Consider the following 16,734-nt stretch of genomic DNA (forward strand, 5'->3'; position numbering starts at 1 on the left):
AGCATGATAATATATTAAGTAATCCAAAGTATTCTGAATATGTTACTCTCATTGAGTAACGTAACGGAATATGTTACAAAATACATTTTGGGGCATGTAATCTGTAATCTGTAGTGGAATACATTTTAAAATGTAACCTTCCCAACACTGGTTGAATGTATAAGCCATGTGCGAAGTTCACTCTGACGCCTCTGCCTTTCTAAACGGAGGGACAGTAAGTGTGTGTGTATATGTAAGTGTGTAAAAACTGCACATAGATTAACACCAATAGTATTTTGTCTATATCCGCAATTGTAGAAATTAATCTCATGTAAACAATAACGTCACGTCAAAAGAGGCTCACACCTCTGACGTTGCATGACTAAATCTCAGTTTTCCTCGTCCACACAAACGCAAAAACTGAGTTTTTGAAAACCTCCACCCTGGCAGGAGTTTTTTAGAAATCTTAGTTTTCAGTGATCAAAAACACCATACACATGTGGACGAAAGGTGCAAACACATAGAAAATCCTGCGTTTTCAAAAATACCCATGTACATGTGGACGTGGCCCATTTTCAGAGAGGTAGTTTGAAAAAAAAAAAATGAACATTTTGAACTCACCCATACTTGGTGTGTGTTCAAAATGTATGGGGTGTCTGGCCCATTGCTACGGGCCATTCGATCCCAATACAACCGTTGCAAGAGCTTGGTTCGCATTGCCGGCAATAAGTCGGACTCGTTCCCGGTGGGTGATGGGCTCCGCCAGGGCTGCCCTTTGTCTCCGGTTCTGTTCATAATTTTTATGGACAGGATTTCTAGGCGCAGCCAAGTGGCGGAGGGCTTTCGCTTTGGTGGCCTCAGAATCTCATCTCTGATTTTTGCAGATGATGTGGTTCTGTTGGCTTCATCGGGTGAGGGCCTCCAGCTCGCACTGGAACGGTTCGCAGCCGAGTGTGAAGCAGCGGGAATGAGGATCAGCACCTCCAAATCTGAGGCCGTGGTTCTCAGCCGGAAAAGGGTGGAGTGCCCACTCCGGGTCGGGGATGAGTTCCTGCCCCAAGTGGAGGAGTTCAAGTATCTCGGGGTCTTGTTTGTGAGTGATGGGAGAAGGAAACCGGAGATCGACAGACGGATTGGGGCTGCAGCTGCAGTAATGCAGACGCTGCACCGGTCCGTCGTGGTGAAGAGGGAGCTGAGTGTAAAAGCGAAGCTCTCAATTTACCGGTCGATCTACGTCCCTACCCTCACCTATGGCCACGAGCTGTGGGTAGTGACCGAAAGAACGAGATCGCGGATACAAGCGGCAGAAATGAGCTTCCTCCGAAGGGTGGCGGGCCTGTCCCTTAAAGATAGGGTGAGAAGTTCGGCCGTCCGGGAGGGGCTCAGAGTAGAGCTGCTGCTGCTCCACATCGAAAGGAGCCAGCTGAGGTGGTTCGGGCATCTGACAAGGATGGGTGAGGTGTTCCAGGCATGTCCCACCGGGAGGAGGCCCCGGGGCAGACCCAGGACACGCTGGAGAGATTATATCTCTCAGCTGGCCTGGGAACGCCTTGGTGTTCCCCCGGATAAGCTGGAGGAGGTGGCTGGGAGAGGGAGGTCTGGGCTTCTTTGCTTAGGCTGCTGCCCCCGCGACCCGGCCCCGGATAAAGCGGATGAAGATGGATGGATGGATGGATTTTGAACACAGATTGTTTTGATAATCACGAGATGATCAGTAAAACTCCCATGTTAAAGATGAGTGATTGTGTTTTCTTTTTTAAAATCGAACTTTTCTTATTGTTGTTCTGTCATTTACCAGTGGTAATCTCCCTGAGCTATGTCCATCGCTCGCAGCCTTTATGGAAAAAGAGCCCATTCAGCAATACCTGGTGGTGTGTCACTGTACCTGTGGTGTAAGTAATTATGTTCTTTAGATAATGTTAAAGCCCAGTGTTTATCAACATCTTTGCAAACATCAAGGACTAAGATTAACGCTGGTTTTATAATAGATTTCAGCAGCCCTGTTTTGAGTGATCAGTAAGACTAGAAAATTGCAGTGTATAAACACCAGTACATTTAGCTTTAGATACTGTACTTACAACAGGGTTAAAATGAACAGATTGGTGCTGGAGTTCATGTGTTTGTCTGTTAAAGATGTTAAGCAATGTTTAGAGACATATTTACTAATGAGATTGCAAGACAACTTTCAAAGTGAATGCAATGTTGTGTTGACATACTGCACTCACAAAGCTAGAATCAAACTTTGAACATTGTGGTTATGTTGCTGCAACGTTACCACCTGAGAGAAAACTCAGTACCGTGCAAAAGTCTTGATCCATGCTTCATTTAGATTTTTTGCTATGAAAGTATATGTGCAGCAAATAGTTTAGACATTTTCTATCTTGGTACGTGTAGAAACCTTGTTATTTTTACAGCATCGGTGTCATATTTGTGACCATTGTCATGCTAAAAAATGAAGCCATTGCCAATCAGTTGCTTTCCAGGTGGTAGTGGATGGTGGATAAAAATCTAATTGTACATTTCCATGTTCATAACTCCACTGAAGAGCCATGCAGACCTAAACCATTACAGTCTTCACCGTGTTTTATAGATTGCTTTTGTTCTTATTCTGCGTACAGATAAGAACAAAATGATTACTCCCACTACGAAATTTCAAGTTGATGTCAAAATTTCCCAAGTACTTTTTTTTTTTTTTTTTTTTAACAGAAGAGATTTTCAAACGAGCATTTCTAAATACATTAGGTTTCTTTAGAAAGCACAAAATATTTTTATTTGCACATATTGAAAGAATAATTTCAGAAAAAAACCCAAAAATGCCTGGGGTCAGTATTATTATCCCTCTGAAAAATTGACCTTTTCCATTGAGCCGTAGCCCAAACCACTGCTGTGCAATGATGTGCTTTGACTTTAAAATGACCAAAGCTTCGAGTTAAAACTGGGATTTATCTTATTTATACAGTAGAAAAAAGTGTCTGAGCTGTCACTTGAGAAAGCATCAGGCCAGAAAGAAATAAAATCAATTTAGACTTTAGAAAAAGACTTATTGATGCCCACAAAGCAGTTGAATATAAAAAGTTGTAACATTTCCAAGTTTGAGGAACATGAGGAAGTGAGCCACCCAGTACAGAGCAAACCTGGCTATGAGAACATACATGCACTTCAAGAAATAGGTTTTACTATACCCTCCAAAAAAGACAAAATTATTACAAAAATTAAATGACAGAAACAAGCCATATTAATAATTAAGTGGGGCCATAAAAGAGGTTAACTAAACAAAATTATACTCAAAAAAAGTACAAAATATCATAATTCAACAAACAGACTTCCCCAAATGAGAGACAGCTCCACTTATATAGTGACTGAATGAACTATTGTATAAATAAAAGGTGAAAACCACAAAGCAATAGCTAAACATAATACAAGAAGAAACCCCATTCCCCCCTGAATCGTCACAACAGATGGTTAAGTCCATTCTGTTGCCTCTGCACTTAAACCAGCTCCAGGTAACAGAGTATTTCAGTTGTGTGGCTGCATGCAGCCATCATACTGGCAGAGGTAGGAAATGTGTCCTTTGGTCAAATGAGACAAAATTCTAGCTCTTTGGCCAAAGACATTGGTTATGTTTGTAGAAAGAAGGGAGATGTGTGCAACCCAAAGCATACTGTCCTCACACCAAACTATGGGGATGCTGCAGCAAGTGTGGAAGTGGGAAAACTCATCATGGTCGATGAAATCATGAAGAAAGAGGGAAATGTGAAGATTTTAACAGAAAAACTCATGCAGTCCATAGTAAAAGTGGTTCTGGGTTGTTGCTTTGTCTTCCAACCTGACAAGGAGCCAAATCATATATAACTCGTGGTGAAGAACTACCTCCAGAAGACCAAAGTGATGGTACTGGGGGGAAAAAAATTCAAGTATTTTCCAAGTACTGTTAAAACGTGTGCTTAAAAATTATATTTACATAGCGGGCTAACAATTCTGTCCAGCTGTATATAAGTCCTGATACCCCTGATTTTCAGTCCCGTTCTTGTGCAATTTGGCTTACCTCAAGCTCTTCTTCTTGTTTCCCTTTCTTAAGAATGGCTTCTTGATAGCCACACTCCATGAAAGTCATTACTGAGTCGTGGTCAAACAGTAAATGACTGAAAGATCAGATGCATTTCAAAGGAGGACTTTTAGGTCTTCGCTGGATTTTTCCTTCTTATTTCTAAAATTGTGTTTTGTCAGTTTTTATAACATTGTTATCATTATCCTTCATTGGTTGAGTTGGGTGCCTTTTTATGCCTGCATGAGTCATTGGCCAGTGTTAAAACATTCTTCTGAAAATGATTAGGTACAAGGACTGGACTGAAAACTGGGAAAAAAAGCACCTAATGTCCAAAGAAAAACTTTGAAAGAGCTTAATAATGTCTGTAAAACTATTGCCTATAGATATTTAAAAATACAAATTCTGAATTCTTCGAAACAAAATATAAAACAGGTGGGTGGCTCAAGACTTCTGCACAGAACTGTAGTTCTGCTGTTTACCTCAGAGTTGGCAGAATGTAAAATGTAGTCATGACCATAATAAGATCTTGTCTTATGATACTTTATACGTTACAGTAAAATCAGTTGGGATTGCCTTTGTTTTTGAGTCTTTGTTAGCAATTTTTTTTATTAGTACCTACTTGGATCGGCTCGTTACAATCAATATACCACGAACGTGCGTGAAGTCTTAATAGTAACACAGCAGAGTCTCCGGTTACATCATTTGCATGCGACACATGACACCACAACACAAGGAGAGCCCCAAGGAGTTGATTGTGTTCATCTGTGGACGTTGTGTTTAAACACTAGTTTGCTAGTTTGAGTGGGGAGTCAAGGAGGCCATTTATGTGAAAAGGGAAAGAGCTCCTCTGAATCGAGGAGGGGACATCTTTCACCATCATACAATGCTGTGATTGCAACCATTCCCCAACTCTATGAATAGTACTCATGGGCATTGATCAGTGGTCTTTGATCTGTGGTTGTTGATCAGTGTGGTCTGACCTCACAGCACATTGGGCTTGTCATTGTGCAAAGGTACTGTTTATAAGGTTGCAGAGACCTGCAGTCATCTGTGACTGAAGAAAATCACTTGAAAACTAAAAACGTCCAGATGAACAGAATTAACTCTTTGGGATTTACTTAGCAGGATGATTGAGCATGCATCAAGACAGTAGAGGAGGATATCAGACCGATGCTATTCCCATTCCTCAGTCGGTGGCGTTTTGTCAGACTTGAAGACCACAGTATTATTTGTTGTGTACCCATTTACCTCGTTGTCGTGTTTCAAAAATGGCGGTTATGATTTTCGATAAGGAGACGCTCTCGTGAATCATCAAGTGACGCCACCGATTAGCCAATCGGTGGCATGTGGTTTGATGTCACATTTTAGTACCTGGTTGGACCGCTTGAGACTGTGGCCAAGCAGGTACTAAAAAGGTACCTGCTACCAGTCACTACTATCGTCCCATGGCGAACCCTAAAAACCCTTGTTAAGCCATACCAAGCCGACACGAGTAGGTACTAATGGAAAAGGGTATGTATATGTATGAAATCCTCTTGTCTGTACTTTTCACCAGACTGGTCAGCCAAATTGTTCAAGCCACAGTGGATTACCAGTTGTGGTGTGACAAGACTACTGTCCTGTGCTTTAAACTGGCTGACATACCGCTGGAGGCCTGGCTGCTAGTGTCTGTCTCCCTGCTGCTGGTGGTTGTAGTCAATGAAGTGGTGAAGCTACATGAGATACGGTACGAAATAGAAGAAGCTGTTAGAAATACATCAGTAGTGTTGGGGGGGGGGAGAAGGGATAGTATAAAATAGTTGGAAAACGATTAGAAGCAATATGATTCTGATTCACGTTGCACGGGCACCACGGTGGTTAGCACTTTTGCTGCACAGTAAGAAGGTCCTGAGTTCAATTCCACCATCAGGCCGGGGTCTTTCTGTGTGGAGTTTGCATGTTCTCCCCAGGTACTCCGGCTTCCTCCCACAGTCCAAAGACATGCAGTTAGTGGGGATAGGTTAATTGATCAATCTAAATTGCCCATAGGTGTGAATGTGAGTGCGACTGGTTGTCTGTGTCTCTGTGTTAGCCTTGCGACAGACTGGCGACCTGTCCAGGGTGTACCCCGCCTCTCGCCCTATGACAGCTGGGATAGGCTCCAGCGCCCCCCGCGACCCTGGAAAGGAGAAGCGGAAGCGAATGGATGGATGGACAATATGTTCTGTACAAATGTTAGAAACAGAAAGAGGGTAGCATGAACATGTGGTGGTGGAATAATAATAATGATGATGATGATAATAATGATATTAATAATAATAATGATATTAGCCATTGATTAATTAAATAATAATATGATGATGATGATGATGATTATTAATTTTTTAGATTTCAGGTCAGTCTTTGTTTTTCTCTTACACTCCTCAGAGCACTGAATTGCTGCTAAATTGTTTTTTTTGTGCGTTTGTTGATTATAAGCTCTGGTTTGTCCTCTGTGTCCTTTCAAAGGGTGCGAGTTCGGTACCAGAAGAGACAGAAGTTGCAGTTTGAAACGAAGCTTGGAATGAACTCTCCGTTCTGAAGTCGGTTGGTGGGGCAATACCAGGAGCCAGCTTGGTGCACATGCTGTAGCAGACAATTTAAGCCTAACTGCACTGCGGCCAGGCGAAGCAAAAGTCGAACAACCATGAGGGCAGTTTGACACATTTGTTCGAGCTTCTGGGACCGTTTTTTAACAGTTGATTCATGACAAAAAAGGCAGGGAAAAGAAAGACTCCAAAGAATCCAATTTAATTACAAACATTTAAATGATGTCAGAAGAGTTTGTTGTCTGAACTCTTGAAAGACATGAAGAATAATTTCTGAAGAAGCTCCTGCTTCATCTTCTTCACATCTGTTCTACATGTGAGAAACGTTTTACATGGGGTCCACTCCAGAAACGTTCCGCTAAATGCTACTTCACTTTCAGAGGATCTTAATGTGACATCCACTGAGACATGTTGAATTGTTGCATATCATCTGACTAGCTTTGATGATTTTTTTTTTTTTTTTTAACAAGTCAAGTGGGAACACTGAAAAAAAAAAAGGTACCCGTGGAGCCCCAAAGTTTGTAATAATTATAAATATAGGCATGAGTACTTTTGAAGAACTTAGTTCTATTTCACTGAATACATAAACAAACAGTCGAATAAACGTTGTTTGTGAAAACATTTGAGGAGGTAAGATGCACACTTGAATGTGTTTTTATTAAAAATGGCTAATTTATTTTGTAAAGGAGGTTTTCCCATTTAGAGTTAAAAAGGAAACTAAAGCATGAAGTGCCACTCAGGTTCTCTCATATTTGCTGATGTGTTTGGGTTTATTTACTGCACTGTGTAGTTTGTTAGTTGACAGGAACAGGAACTATTTAGGTTGTTGAGCTTGTAACAGAGAATAAGTCTAGAGTCATGAAGAGAGACATTATGCAATACAACCTGACAATGAGTCATTTTTTTACCCCTGAGACATAAAAGGTTGATGGGGTATTGTCGTCAAGGGGATCAATGTGGACACCCAAGTTTGGGAATGTAATAGCTAGAGAATGTAGCGACACAGGATTTTATTTTATTTTTTTAATTGATACGTGGGTGTATCTACTAAAAATATCGAATGAGTTTGAATCTCAGTGGCCTTAACCTTAAGGTCACAGGTCAAGTTCTCTGAAAATCTTCAGAATACTATTAGTTGAGAACACGTTCCTCAACAGCCTCAAAATAAATTTTGCCAGGGGCATGTTAACCCTGTGAGTGATCGAGAATTAAAATTGTTTTTCAGAAAATGTAAAAATCCCCCCAAAACCTTTGTTTTGAGTTGGAATTGTGTATATATAATATTGTTTTGGTTTTTTTTGGGTTTTTTTTTATATGTATGGGAATAAAGTTGAATTCACATATGGCATGTGCAGGTTGCAAAGTTTGCAATATTCATTGGCTGTCACAGTAGTTGTGATTAAAAACCTCACTTTATTCCATGTGTGTCCTAGGTTTTTGGAATTTTGTAAATATTTGTCATTGTAATAAGTAATATTGACAGATTGTTTCATCCATTTTTTTCCCATATTCGTCCATTTTGTCAGAGTACCGCAAAATGTAAGGATTATATTCTCTTGCAGACAATCACATGAATAAAGAAGACATGCAGTTAGACTATTGTCCAGTGAAGGGCACAGATCACACACACACACACACACACACCACCCTGTGGGCGGTATTTATCCTTCAACCTGTGATCATCTTCCCGTCTGCCCATTGTTCTCCTGTTACCACAGGTATCACTGTTGCCTTCACCCTCCTAATCTTATCATAATGTTACTACAGCCTTCTTCCTCTACTTGTCTACCACTACAATTTGTGGTTGGTTAGCTATCACCAGTTTGTTTATCCCACAGGAAAAATCCCACAGGATTTTTGCTCAATCGCAGCATTACTTAAATGAAGAGAGAGAATGATTAGGGAATTAGTTTCAGCTGACCAGCCAGCCTCCTTAGCATTGCTCCCTGAACCTGCTGCCCCACCCATCCTCTCTAAATACCCCACTGCCCGACTTAGGCAAGCGGAGCCATCTGGCCAGTTCTACCTCCCACCCATTTTCCCACAAGCTGGAGAAAGCAGCCACGATTATCTGTGCCCCTGGCTTATGGGCCACCTTTAACTTAAAAGGCTGGAGAGCTAATCCCAGGTGATCCAGGCAATGGCGTCCTTCATACACTGGAGCCAGTGGGACGTGATCCAAACAAAGTGAATGGGCATTTCAGGAAGCCACTGTATTGCCAAGAACTCTTTTTCAACAGTACCACCTTTCCCGTTCTAACAGGAAAAAGTTAGGGGTGTGCAGCACAGGTTCCCCACAGAGAGCCTTTTTAACCTGCACAAATGCCACCTGGCACTCCTCCATCCACTGTAGCAGATCTTGGACACCTTTTCAGAGAGGTCCGTTAGGGGCTGGTCAGCTCTACAAAGTTCAGAATGAACCAGTGGTAATATCCAGTCAGCCCCAAAACCACCTCATCTCTTTTTTGTTTTGTTTTTTTGTTTGGTCTTGGACATGTGCAGGCTGTGATGGTTGTCATTTTCTCCATCTGTGGCTGCACCTTCCCGCCTTCCACTGCAATAACACTGTGTGTACACAGTCTGTGTTGCAGGGAACTGATTATTTTACAGTATGATTACACCAACAAACCTGTGCTCTGCTCCAGACAGCTTTACAGCCATCGGGTCTCCTGCTCATCTATCCTTTCCCTCCAGGTCCTGTTGTTACTGAAGTAGGAAGAGCATGATTAAGGAATTATCCCAGCTCCCCTCCAGCCTTCCCTGGCTTTTATTCCATTCTAAAAGAGGCTGGGGTCATTGAGTCCAAGTGAGAATGTTCCACAACTTCCTTGCCTAAGCTACTGCAAGGAATTGCAGCTGGAAGGTTGTTGGTGCCTGTAGTGGTGGTAATCCCAGAACCAGGTGGTGGACACCCAACCTAAAGAGAGCTGTCAGACTGAAGGAGTCTTATCAGGCTTGGCTAGCATGTAGGATAACAAAGGCAGCTGAAAGGTACTGGCATACCAAGCAGAGTGCAGTTCAAGCAGTGGCTGATGCAAAAACTGTGTTATGGGAGGATTTCAGTGAGACCATGGAACAATACCTTCAGTCAGCCTCAAAACGATTCTGGCAAACCGTCAGATGACTCAGGAAGTGGTGCTGTACTTAAATTATATACAGCGGTATATGGTAAATTGACTGGTTTTGATATAGCACTTTTTTTCTACTCTCTGAGCAATCAAAGCTCTTTATACAACATGCCTCATTCACTAATTCATACAAGCCCTTTTTCACTGTAAGTGAAATATTTACACACATCCATACTCTTGGGGTTAATATCTTGCCCAAGGCTATTTAGCATGGAGACTGGAGAAGCCAGGGATTGAACCATCTTCTGATTAGAAGATGAGAAGGATTTTAAAAATTTTATTCTGAATTTAACAAGGAACTAATGAAGAGAGGCCAGTATGAGCAAAATATGCTCTCTCTTTCTGGTCCCTGTCAGGACTCTTGCTTCAGCATTTTGGATTAACTGAAGGTTTTTCAGGGAGTTTTTAGGACATCCTGATAATAAAGAATTACAGTAGTCCAGCCTAGAGATAATAAATGCATAAAGTAAATTTTCCAGCATCACTCTGAAACAGGATATTTCTCATTTTAAAGATGAAAATGCAAATTTTTAAAAAGGTAGTCCTATATATTTGTGTATTATATGCACAGAGGGACATGTCTTGGTCAAAAAACTAAGATTTCTCATTGTTACTGGAGGCCAAGGTAATGCCATCCAGAGTAAGCATCTGTCTAAATACCATATTTCGAAGCTTTTTAGGGCAGAGTACAACAACATCAGTTTGATCTGAATTTTTTAAAGCAGCTAACTAGAGGTCATCCAGGTCTTTATGTCTTCTAAGATGTTCTTGTATCTGGCTTCAGAATGAACTGCTCTTTGGTTTCCATTTTAGATATTGCAATGTTTTAAAGCTTAAATGCATATCACATGTGCCCCCCCCCCCCCCCCCCCCCAAAAAAAAAAAAAAAAATTCTTTGTATGTACGTGCAATTTTCTTTTCCCATTTCCTCTCTCTCTTATTTTATAAAGTATGTCCATGTCAAAATTGTGTTTTCATCTGGCAAGTTAACAGATGTTTAATAAACTTTTGATACATTTTGTTGTTATTTTTGTTAACTGCCGTGGTTGATTTACTGATTGAATCCAGATTTGGGAGAGACTGAAAAGTGCCCTCCTGCAAGGTGATAGGTGATTATCATCAACTGTTGTTTTCCACATTTGATGATAGGGCAGGACAAATTCAGCAGTGTGAGGATAAGGTGGACCAAGAGGAACCAGCCAAGCACCAGCTGAGAGGTTGAGAGAATGGGGAGAATAGAATCAGAATATCTTTATTGTTGTAACAAGTACAACTAAATTAAGTCCCTGCGGTGTTGCATCCTCTAGTTAAGTTTCTGGTGGAAACATTTAAAACAATTGTTTAATATTTGTTTCCTGTATTTGCAGAGGTATTTTCAACACAAATATAACTGCTGCGTATAGAGAAATAACAAATATGTGGTTAATCACTGAGGTTTATCCTGAAAGAAAGGGTGGTTTCTGTTAGGGAAAAAGGAAAAATAAAGGGAACTGTGGACAGCTTTGATTTATCCATAATGTGTTTAGTGAAATATTTTTTCATCCGAATGGGATTGTGCTAGTTCCAGTGAAAAAAGTATCAAGAGCTGCAAAACGTTGTACATTCATAACCTCAGTGTGTGAGTATCAACACCAAAATGTACTTGAAAACAAATGTCAAACAAATAGTTGTGTCAATGTATTTTTTTATGTGAAACACATTGTGGTGTGCTTTTTTTTTTCTTTTACGAATAACACTGCTACATAATGTGTTTGTTGCATATTACTGCTATAGTTTTTTATGTGTTATATATTTTGGTGAGTGAGTTCACCTACAGCATTACATAATTTATAAGGATCTGTCTGTGAAGGTTCTCAGTCATCCAGGTCATCGTAGTCAAAGGAGCTTGCAAAGAAAAGCGTCTGGACTTCTTTAAGTTGCTTGAAGACATTTGACCTCTCATCCGAGAAGCTTCTTCAGTTCTAAGGTCAAATGGTGGAGAGTCCCAGATATAAACCTAGTGGGAGTAACCCCCCCACCCCCCTCAGACCCATAGTCAGTAGCATAAACTCAGCCACTTACAACATTGCTAAACACCTTGCTACCATCCTTGCGCCTCTCGTGGGGAACACCCCACACCACATCAAGAACTCCACCGACTTCAGAAGAAGAAGTGGAATCCTTCACTCCGCACATTAACGCTGTGGATAAAAACATCAAGTTCACCAGGGAAGACACAAAGGACAACTGTTTGCCTTTCCTGGACTGCGCTGTGCACATTGAAGAGAACGGCAAACTCAACATCGAAGTTTACCGGAAGCCCACACACACGGACCAGTACCTCCTCTTTGACTCCCATCACCCTTTGGAACACAAACTTGGAGTAATCAGGACCCTACACCACCGGGCAGAACATGTTCCCTCTAAGCCTGAAGGAAAAAAGAAGGAACACACACATGTAAAGGAAGCACTCAAAACGTGCGGCTATCCTAAATGGGCGTTCTTAAAGTCAGCAAAGAGGCACAGAAAAGAAGACCAGACACCAGCGAGGGAGGATAAGAAGGACAGACGCAACAACATTGTCATCCCCTATGTAGCCGGTGTATCAGAGAAACTCAGGAGAGTTTTCTCCAAGCATGACATCCCAGTGTATTTCAGACCCAGCAACACGCTCAGACAGAAACTGGTTCACCCGAAAGACAAAACGCCAAAACACAAACTTAACAATGTTGTGTATGCTGTACAGTGCAGCGAGGAATGCTCAGACCTCTACATTGGAGAGACCAAACAGTCACTTCACAAGCGCATGGCACAACACAGAAGAGCCACCTCCACAGGACAAGACTCAGCAGTCCATCTGCATCTTAAGGATAAAGGACACTCTTTGAGGATGCCAATGTTCACATTTTGGACAGAGAGGACAGATGGTTTGAAAGAGGAGTGAAAGAAGCCATCTACAGTGGGGCAAAAAAGTATTTAGTCAGCCACCGATTGTGCAAGTTCCCCCACCTAAAATGATGACAGAGGTCAGTAATTTGCACCAGAGGTACACTTCAACTGTGAGAGACAGAATGTGAAAAAAAAAAATCCATGAATCCACATGGTAGGATTTGTAAAGAATTTATTCGTAAATCAGGGTGGAAAATAAGTATTTGGTCAATAACAAAAATACAACTCAATACTTTGTAACATAACCTTTGTTGGCAATAACAGAGGTCAAACGTTTACTATAGGTCTTCACCAGGTTTGCACACACAGTAGCTGGTATTTTGGCCCATTCCTCCATGCAGATCTTCTCGAGAGCAGTGATGTTTTGGGGCTGTCGCCGAGCAACACGGACTTTCAACTCCCGCCACAGATTTTCTATGGGGTTGAGGTCTGGAGACTGGCTAGGCCACTCCAGGACTTTCAAATGCTTCTTACGGAGCCACTCCTTTGTTGCCCGGGCGGTGTGTTTTGGATCCTTGTCATGTTGGAAGACCCAGCCTCGTTTCATCTTCAAAGTTCTCACTGATGGAAGGAGGTTTTGGCTCAAAATCTCACGATACATGGCCCCATTCATTCTGTCCTTAACACGGATCAGTCGTCCTGTCCCCTTGGCAGAAAAACAGCCCCATAGCATGATGTTTCCACCCCCATGCTTCACAGTAGGTATGGTGTTCTTGGGATGCAACTCAGTATTCTTTGTCCTCCAAACACGACGAGTTGAGTTTATACCAAAAAGTTCTACTTTGGTTTCATCTGACCACATGACATTCTCCCAATCCTCTGCTGTATCATCCATGTGCTCTCTGGCAAACTTCAGACGGGCCTGGACATGCACTGGCTTCAGCAGCGGAACACGTCTGGCACTGCGGGATTTGATTCCCTGCCGTTGTAGTGTGTTACTGATGGTGACCTTTGTTACTTTGGTCCCAGCTCTCTGCAGGTCATTCACCAGGTCCCCCCGTGTGGTTCTGGGATCTTTGCGCACCGTTCTCATGATCATTTTGACCCCACGGGATGAGATCTTGCGTGGAGCCCCAGATCGTGGGAGATTATCAGTGGTCTTATATGTCTCCCATTTTCTGATGATTGCTCCCACAGTTGATTTTTTCACACCAAGCTGCTTGCCTATTGTAGATTCACTCTTCCCAGTCTGGTGCAGGTCTACAATACTTTTCCTGGTGTCCTTCGAGAGCTCTTTGGTCTTGGCCATGGCGGAGTTTGGAGTCTGACTGTTTGAGGCTGTGGACAGGTGTCTTTTATACAGATGATGAGTTCAAACAGGTGCCATTCATACAGGTAACGAGTGGAGGACAGAAAAGCGTCTTACAGAAGATGTTACAGGTCTGTGAGAGCCAGAGATTTTCCTTGTTTGAGGTGACCAAATACTTATTTTCCACCCTAATTTACGAATGAATTCTTTACAAATCCTACCATGTGAATTCATGGACTTTTTTTTCACATTCTGTCTCTCACAGTTGAAGTGTACCTCTGGTGCAAATTACTGACCTCTGTCATCATTTTAAGTGGGGGAACTTGCACAATCGGTGGCTGACTAAATACTTTTTTGCCCCACTGTATGTCCACTGTGAGCGACCATCTTTGAACAGAGGCGGGGGTTTACGACACCAACTCTCTGCCATCTATAATCCAGTTTTGAGATCCCTTCCCAGACGCCTTAACGCCCACTCACATCCTGGGCCATCTGACCTCAGGAATTCGCATGATAAGGTGGGGCCAGGTTTCACAATGAACACACCCGAAACTCTGGCTGATTGGGACCCACACCCAGTTACACACCTTGGCTCAGGCGATTAGAGGATCATCAGGGGGTCCTTTTGTCCCTCTGTGGGGGGTCACTCCCACTAGGTTTATATCTGGGACTCTCCACCATTTGACCTTAGAACTGAAGAAGCTTCTCGGATGAGAGGTGAAACGTCTTCAAGTAACTTAAAGAAGTCCAGACGCTTTTCTTTGCAAGCTCCTTTGACAATTTATAAGGATGTTTATATTCCTGTATCATCTCTCTCCCCCCCCCCAGCCTGTTTCAATGACTACCGCCCCGTGGCACTGACACCCATTATTATGAAGTGCTTTGAACGACTAGTCATGTCACACATCAAATCCACCCTACCTCCCACCCTGGACCCACACCAGTTTGCATACAGAGCGAAACGATCCACAGAGGATGCAATCTGCTCTGCCCTCCACCCGGCCCTAACTCATCTGGACAAGAAAGACTCATATGTGAGAATGCTGTTCATAGACTTTAGCTCAGCATTCAACACCATAATACCACAACAACTCATCTGTAAACTGGACAGACTGGGCCTCAGCACCTCCCTCTGCAACTGGCTGCTGGATTTCCTCAGCCAGAGGCCTCAAGCGGTGCGTGTGGGCAACAAGGTCTCAAACAGCATCACCCTGAGCACGGGGGCTCCACAAGGCTGTGTGCTCAGTCCTCTGCTCTTCACCCTGTTGACACATGACTGCACACCAACCTACAGCTCCAACCACCTTGTGAAGTTTGCGGACGACACAACGCTGGTGGGGCTCATCACCAACACTACATCACTACAGGAAAGAGGTTGAGCTCCTGACCACGTGGTGTAGAGACAACAACCTCCTGCTAAATGTCAGTAAGACCAAGGAGATTATTGTCAACTTCCAGAGAGGCCACACCTGTCACCCCCCATTGACCATCGACGGCGCTGCGGTGGAGAGGGTGAGCAGCACCAAGTTCCTGGGGGTGCACATCAGTGAGGACCTCTCTTGGACCACCAACACAGCATCACTGGCCAAGAAAGCACAACAGCGCCTCTACTTCCTGCACAAACTCAAGCGGGCAAGTGCTCCACCACCCATCCTGACTACATTCTACAGAGGAACTATTGAAAGTATCCTCTCCAGCTGCATCACTGTGTGGGGCGGTAGCTGCACTGACTATAACAGAAAAGCTCTACAACGCATTGTGAGAACAGCTGAGAGGATAGTTGGTGTACCACTCCCCTCCCTGCAAGACATTTACACCACTCGCCTCACCCGCAAAGCCATCACAATTGTCAACGATGCAACCCACCCCGCGCACTGTCTGTTCAGCCTCCTGCCCTCTGGAAAGAGATACAGAAGTCTCCGCTCCCGCACTACCAGGCTCACCAACAGCTTCATCCACCAGGCTGTGAGACTGCTGAACTCTTTTCCCTCCCGGCTCCCAGCCAGCAGAATCACCAGATTGGCAGAAGTATAGGAAGACAGAATTGGACTCTACCCCCCCCCCCCCCCCCCCCCCCCCACTCACCCACGCACACTCTCCAGCAAGGAAACACTCTCTGAACCAAGAACTGAAAACATTCCTGACTTGCATTGCAATTGCACACACCTGCTGCTATATATATATTTTTAGTATTTCTTTTAGCACTATTTATATTATTATATTACTATTTATTACTTTATTGTTAGGGCTGTTTTTGTTGTGCATCTGCACCTTATTGTTGTCAATGTCTACGCATGGGACAGTGTGAAACGTAATTTCAATTCCTTTGTATGGCAAGTACATTTGAAGAAATTGACAAATAAAAGTATTCTATTCTATTCTATTCTATTCTATTCTATTCTATTCTATTATGCCTACTTACCTGAAAAACATCAGTCTGTTTAAAGCTCTCTTTTCCATCCTAAGAGAAGAATGATATTGTGTGTTCGTACAGTTTTACATTTTATCTGAAAAAAAAAATCACATCTTTTTTTGTTTTTTGTAGCTATCACTATAGGCAATGCCCTTAAATATGACTGACGTTTCCAGACAGCTGTAGTGGTTGCAATATGTTCTCTGAGGCACTAATAGAAGGCAATATTCCCTGGAGGTCCTCTGAGGTTCTCCCATAACATCAACAGTTTAAACAAGTTCTCTTAAGGTTCTACATAACTTACCTTCAGGAAATAATCCTAGATCGCTCTCCAAATTGTAACCTTCAGGTAAGGTTCTAGAAAACTAAAGTTTTGCCTGTACCTTTTTCAGTAAAACACCTGGTTTCACTGACAGTACAAA

The 16,734-nt window shown here is 42.7% G+C and overlaps 1 protein-coding gene across 5 annotated transcripts in view; it reads left to right on the plus strand.

The window, feature by feature from the left end:
- LOC146663025 (transmembrane protein 94-like) overlaps positions 1-8,309 on the plus strand; it is a 39,903-nt gene extending 31,594 nt beyond the window's left edge. For 2 of the 5 annotated variants that reach the window (XM_085415607.1, XM_085415608.1), the window contains exons 30-32: positions 1,778-1,871; positions 5,583-5,753; positions 6,515-8,303. In XM_085415607.1, the coding sequence (XP_085271733.1) occupies positions 1,778-1,871; positions 5,583-5,753; positions 6,515-6,587 (338 nt within the window). In that variant the 3' untranslated portion in view covers positions 6,588-8,303. Of the gene's footprint in view, positions 1-1,777; positions 1,872-5,582; positions 5,754-6,514 lie in introns of all 5 variants that reach the window. The other 3 variants (XM_085415609.1, XM_085415610.1, XM_085415611.1) reach the window with 3 other exon arrangements.
- The last annotated feature ends 8,425 nt before the right edge of the window (positions 8,310-16,734 follow it).

This window comes from Rhamphochromis longiceps, linkage group LG8 (assembly GCF_057381845.1).
Source record: "Rhamphochromis longiceps isolate RC_006_pf linkage group LG8, R_longiceps_female_GT1.1, whole genome shotgun sequence".
NCBI lineage: Eukaryota > Metazoa > Chordata > Actinopteri > Cichliformes > Cichlidae > Rhamphochromis > Rhamphochromis longiceps.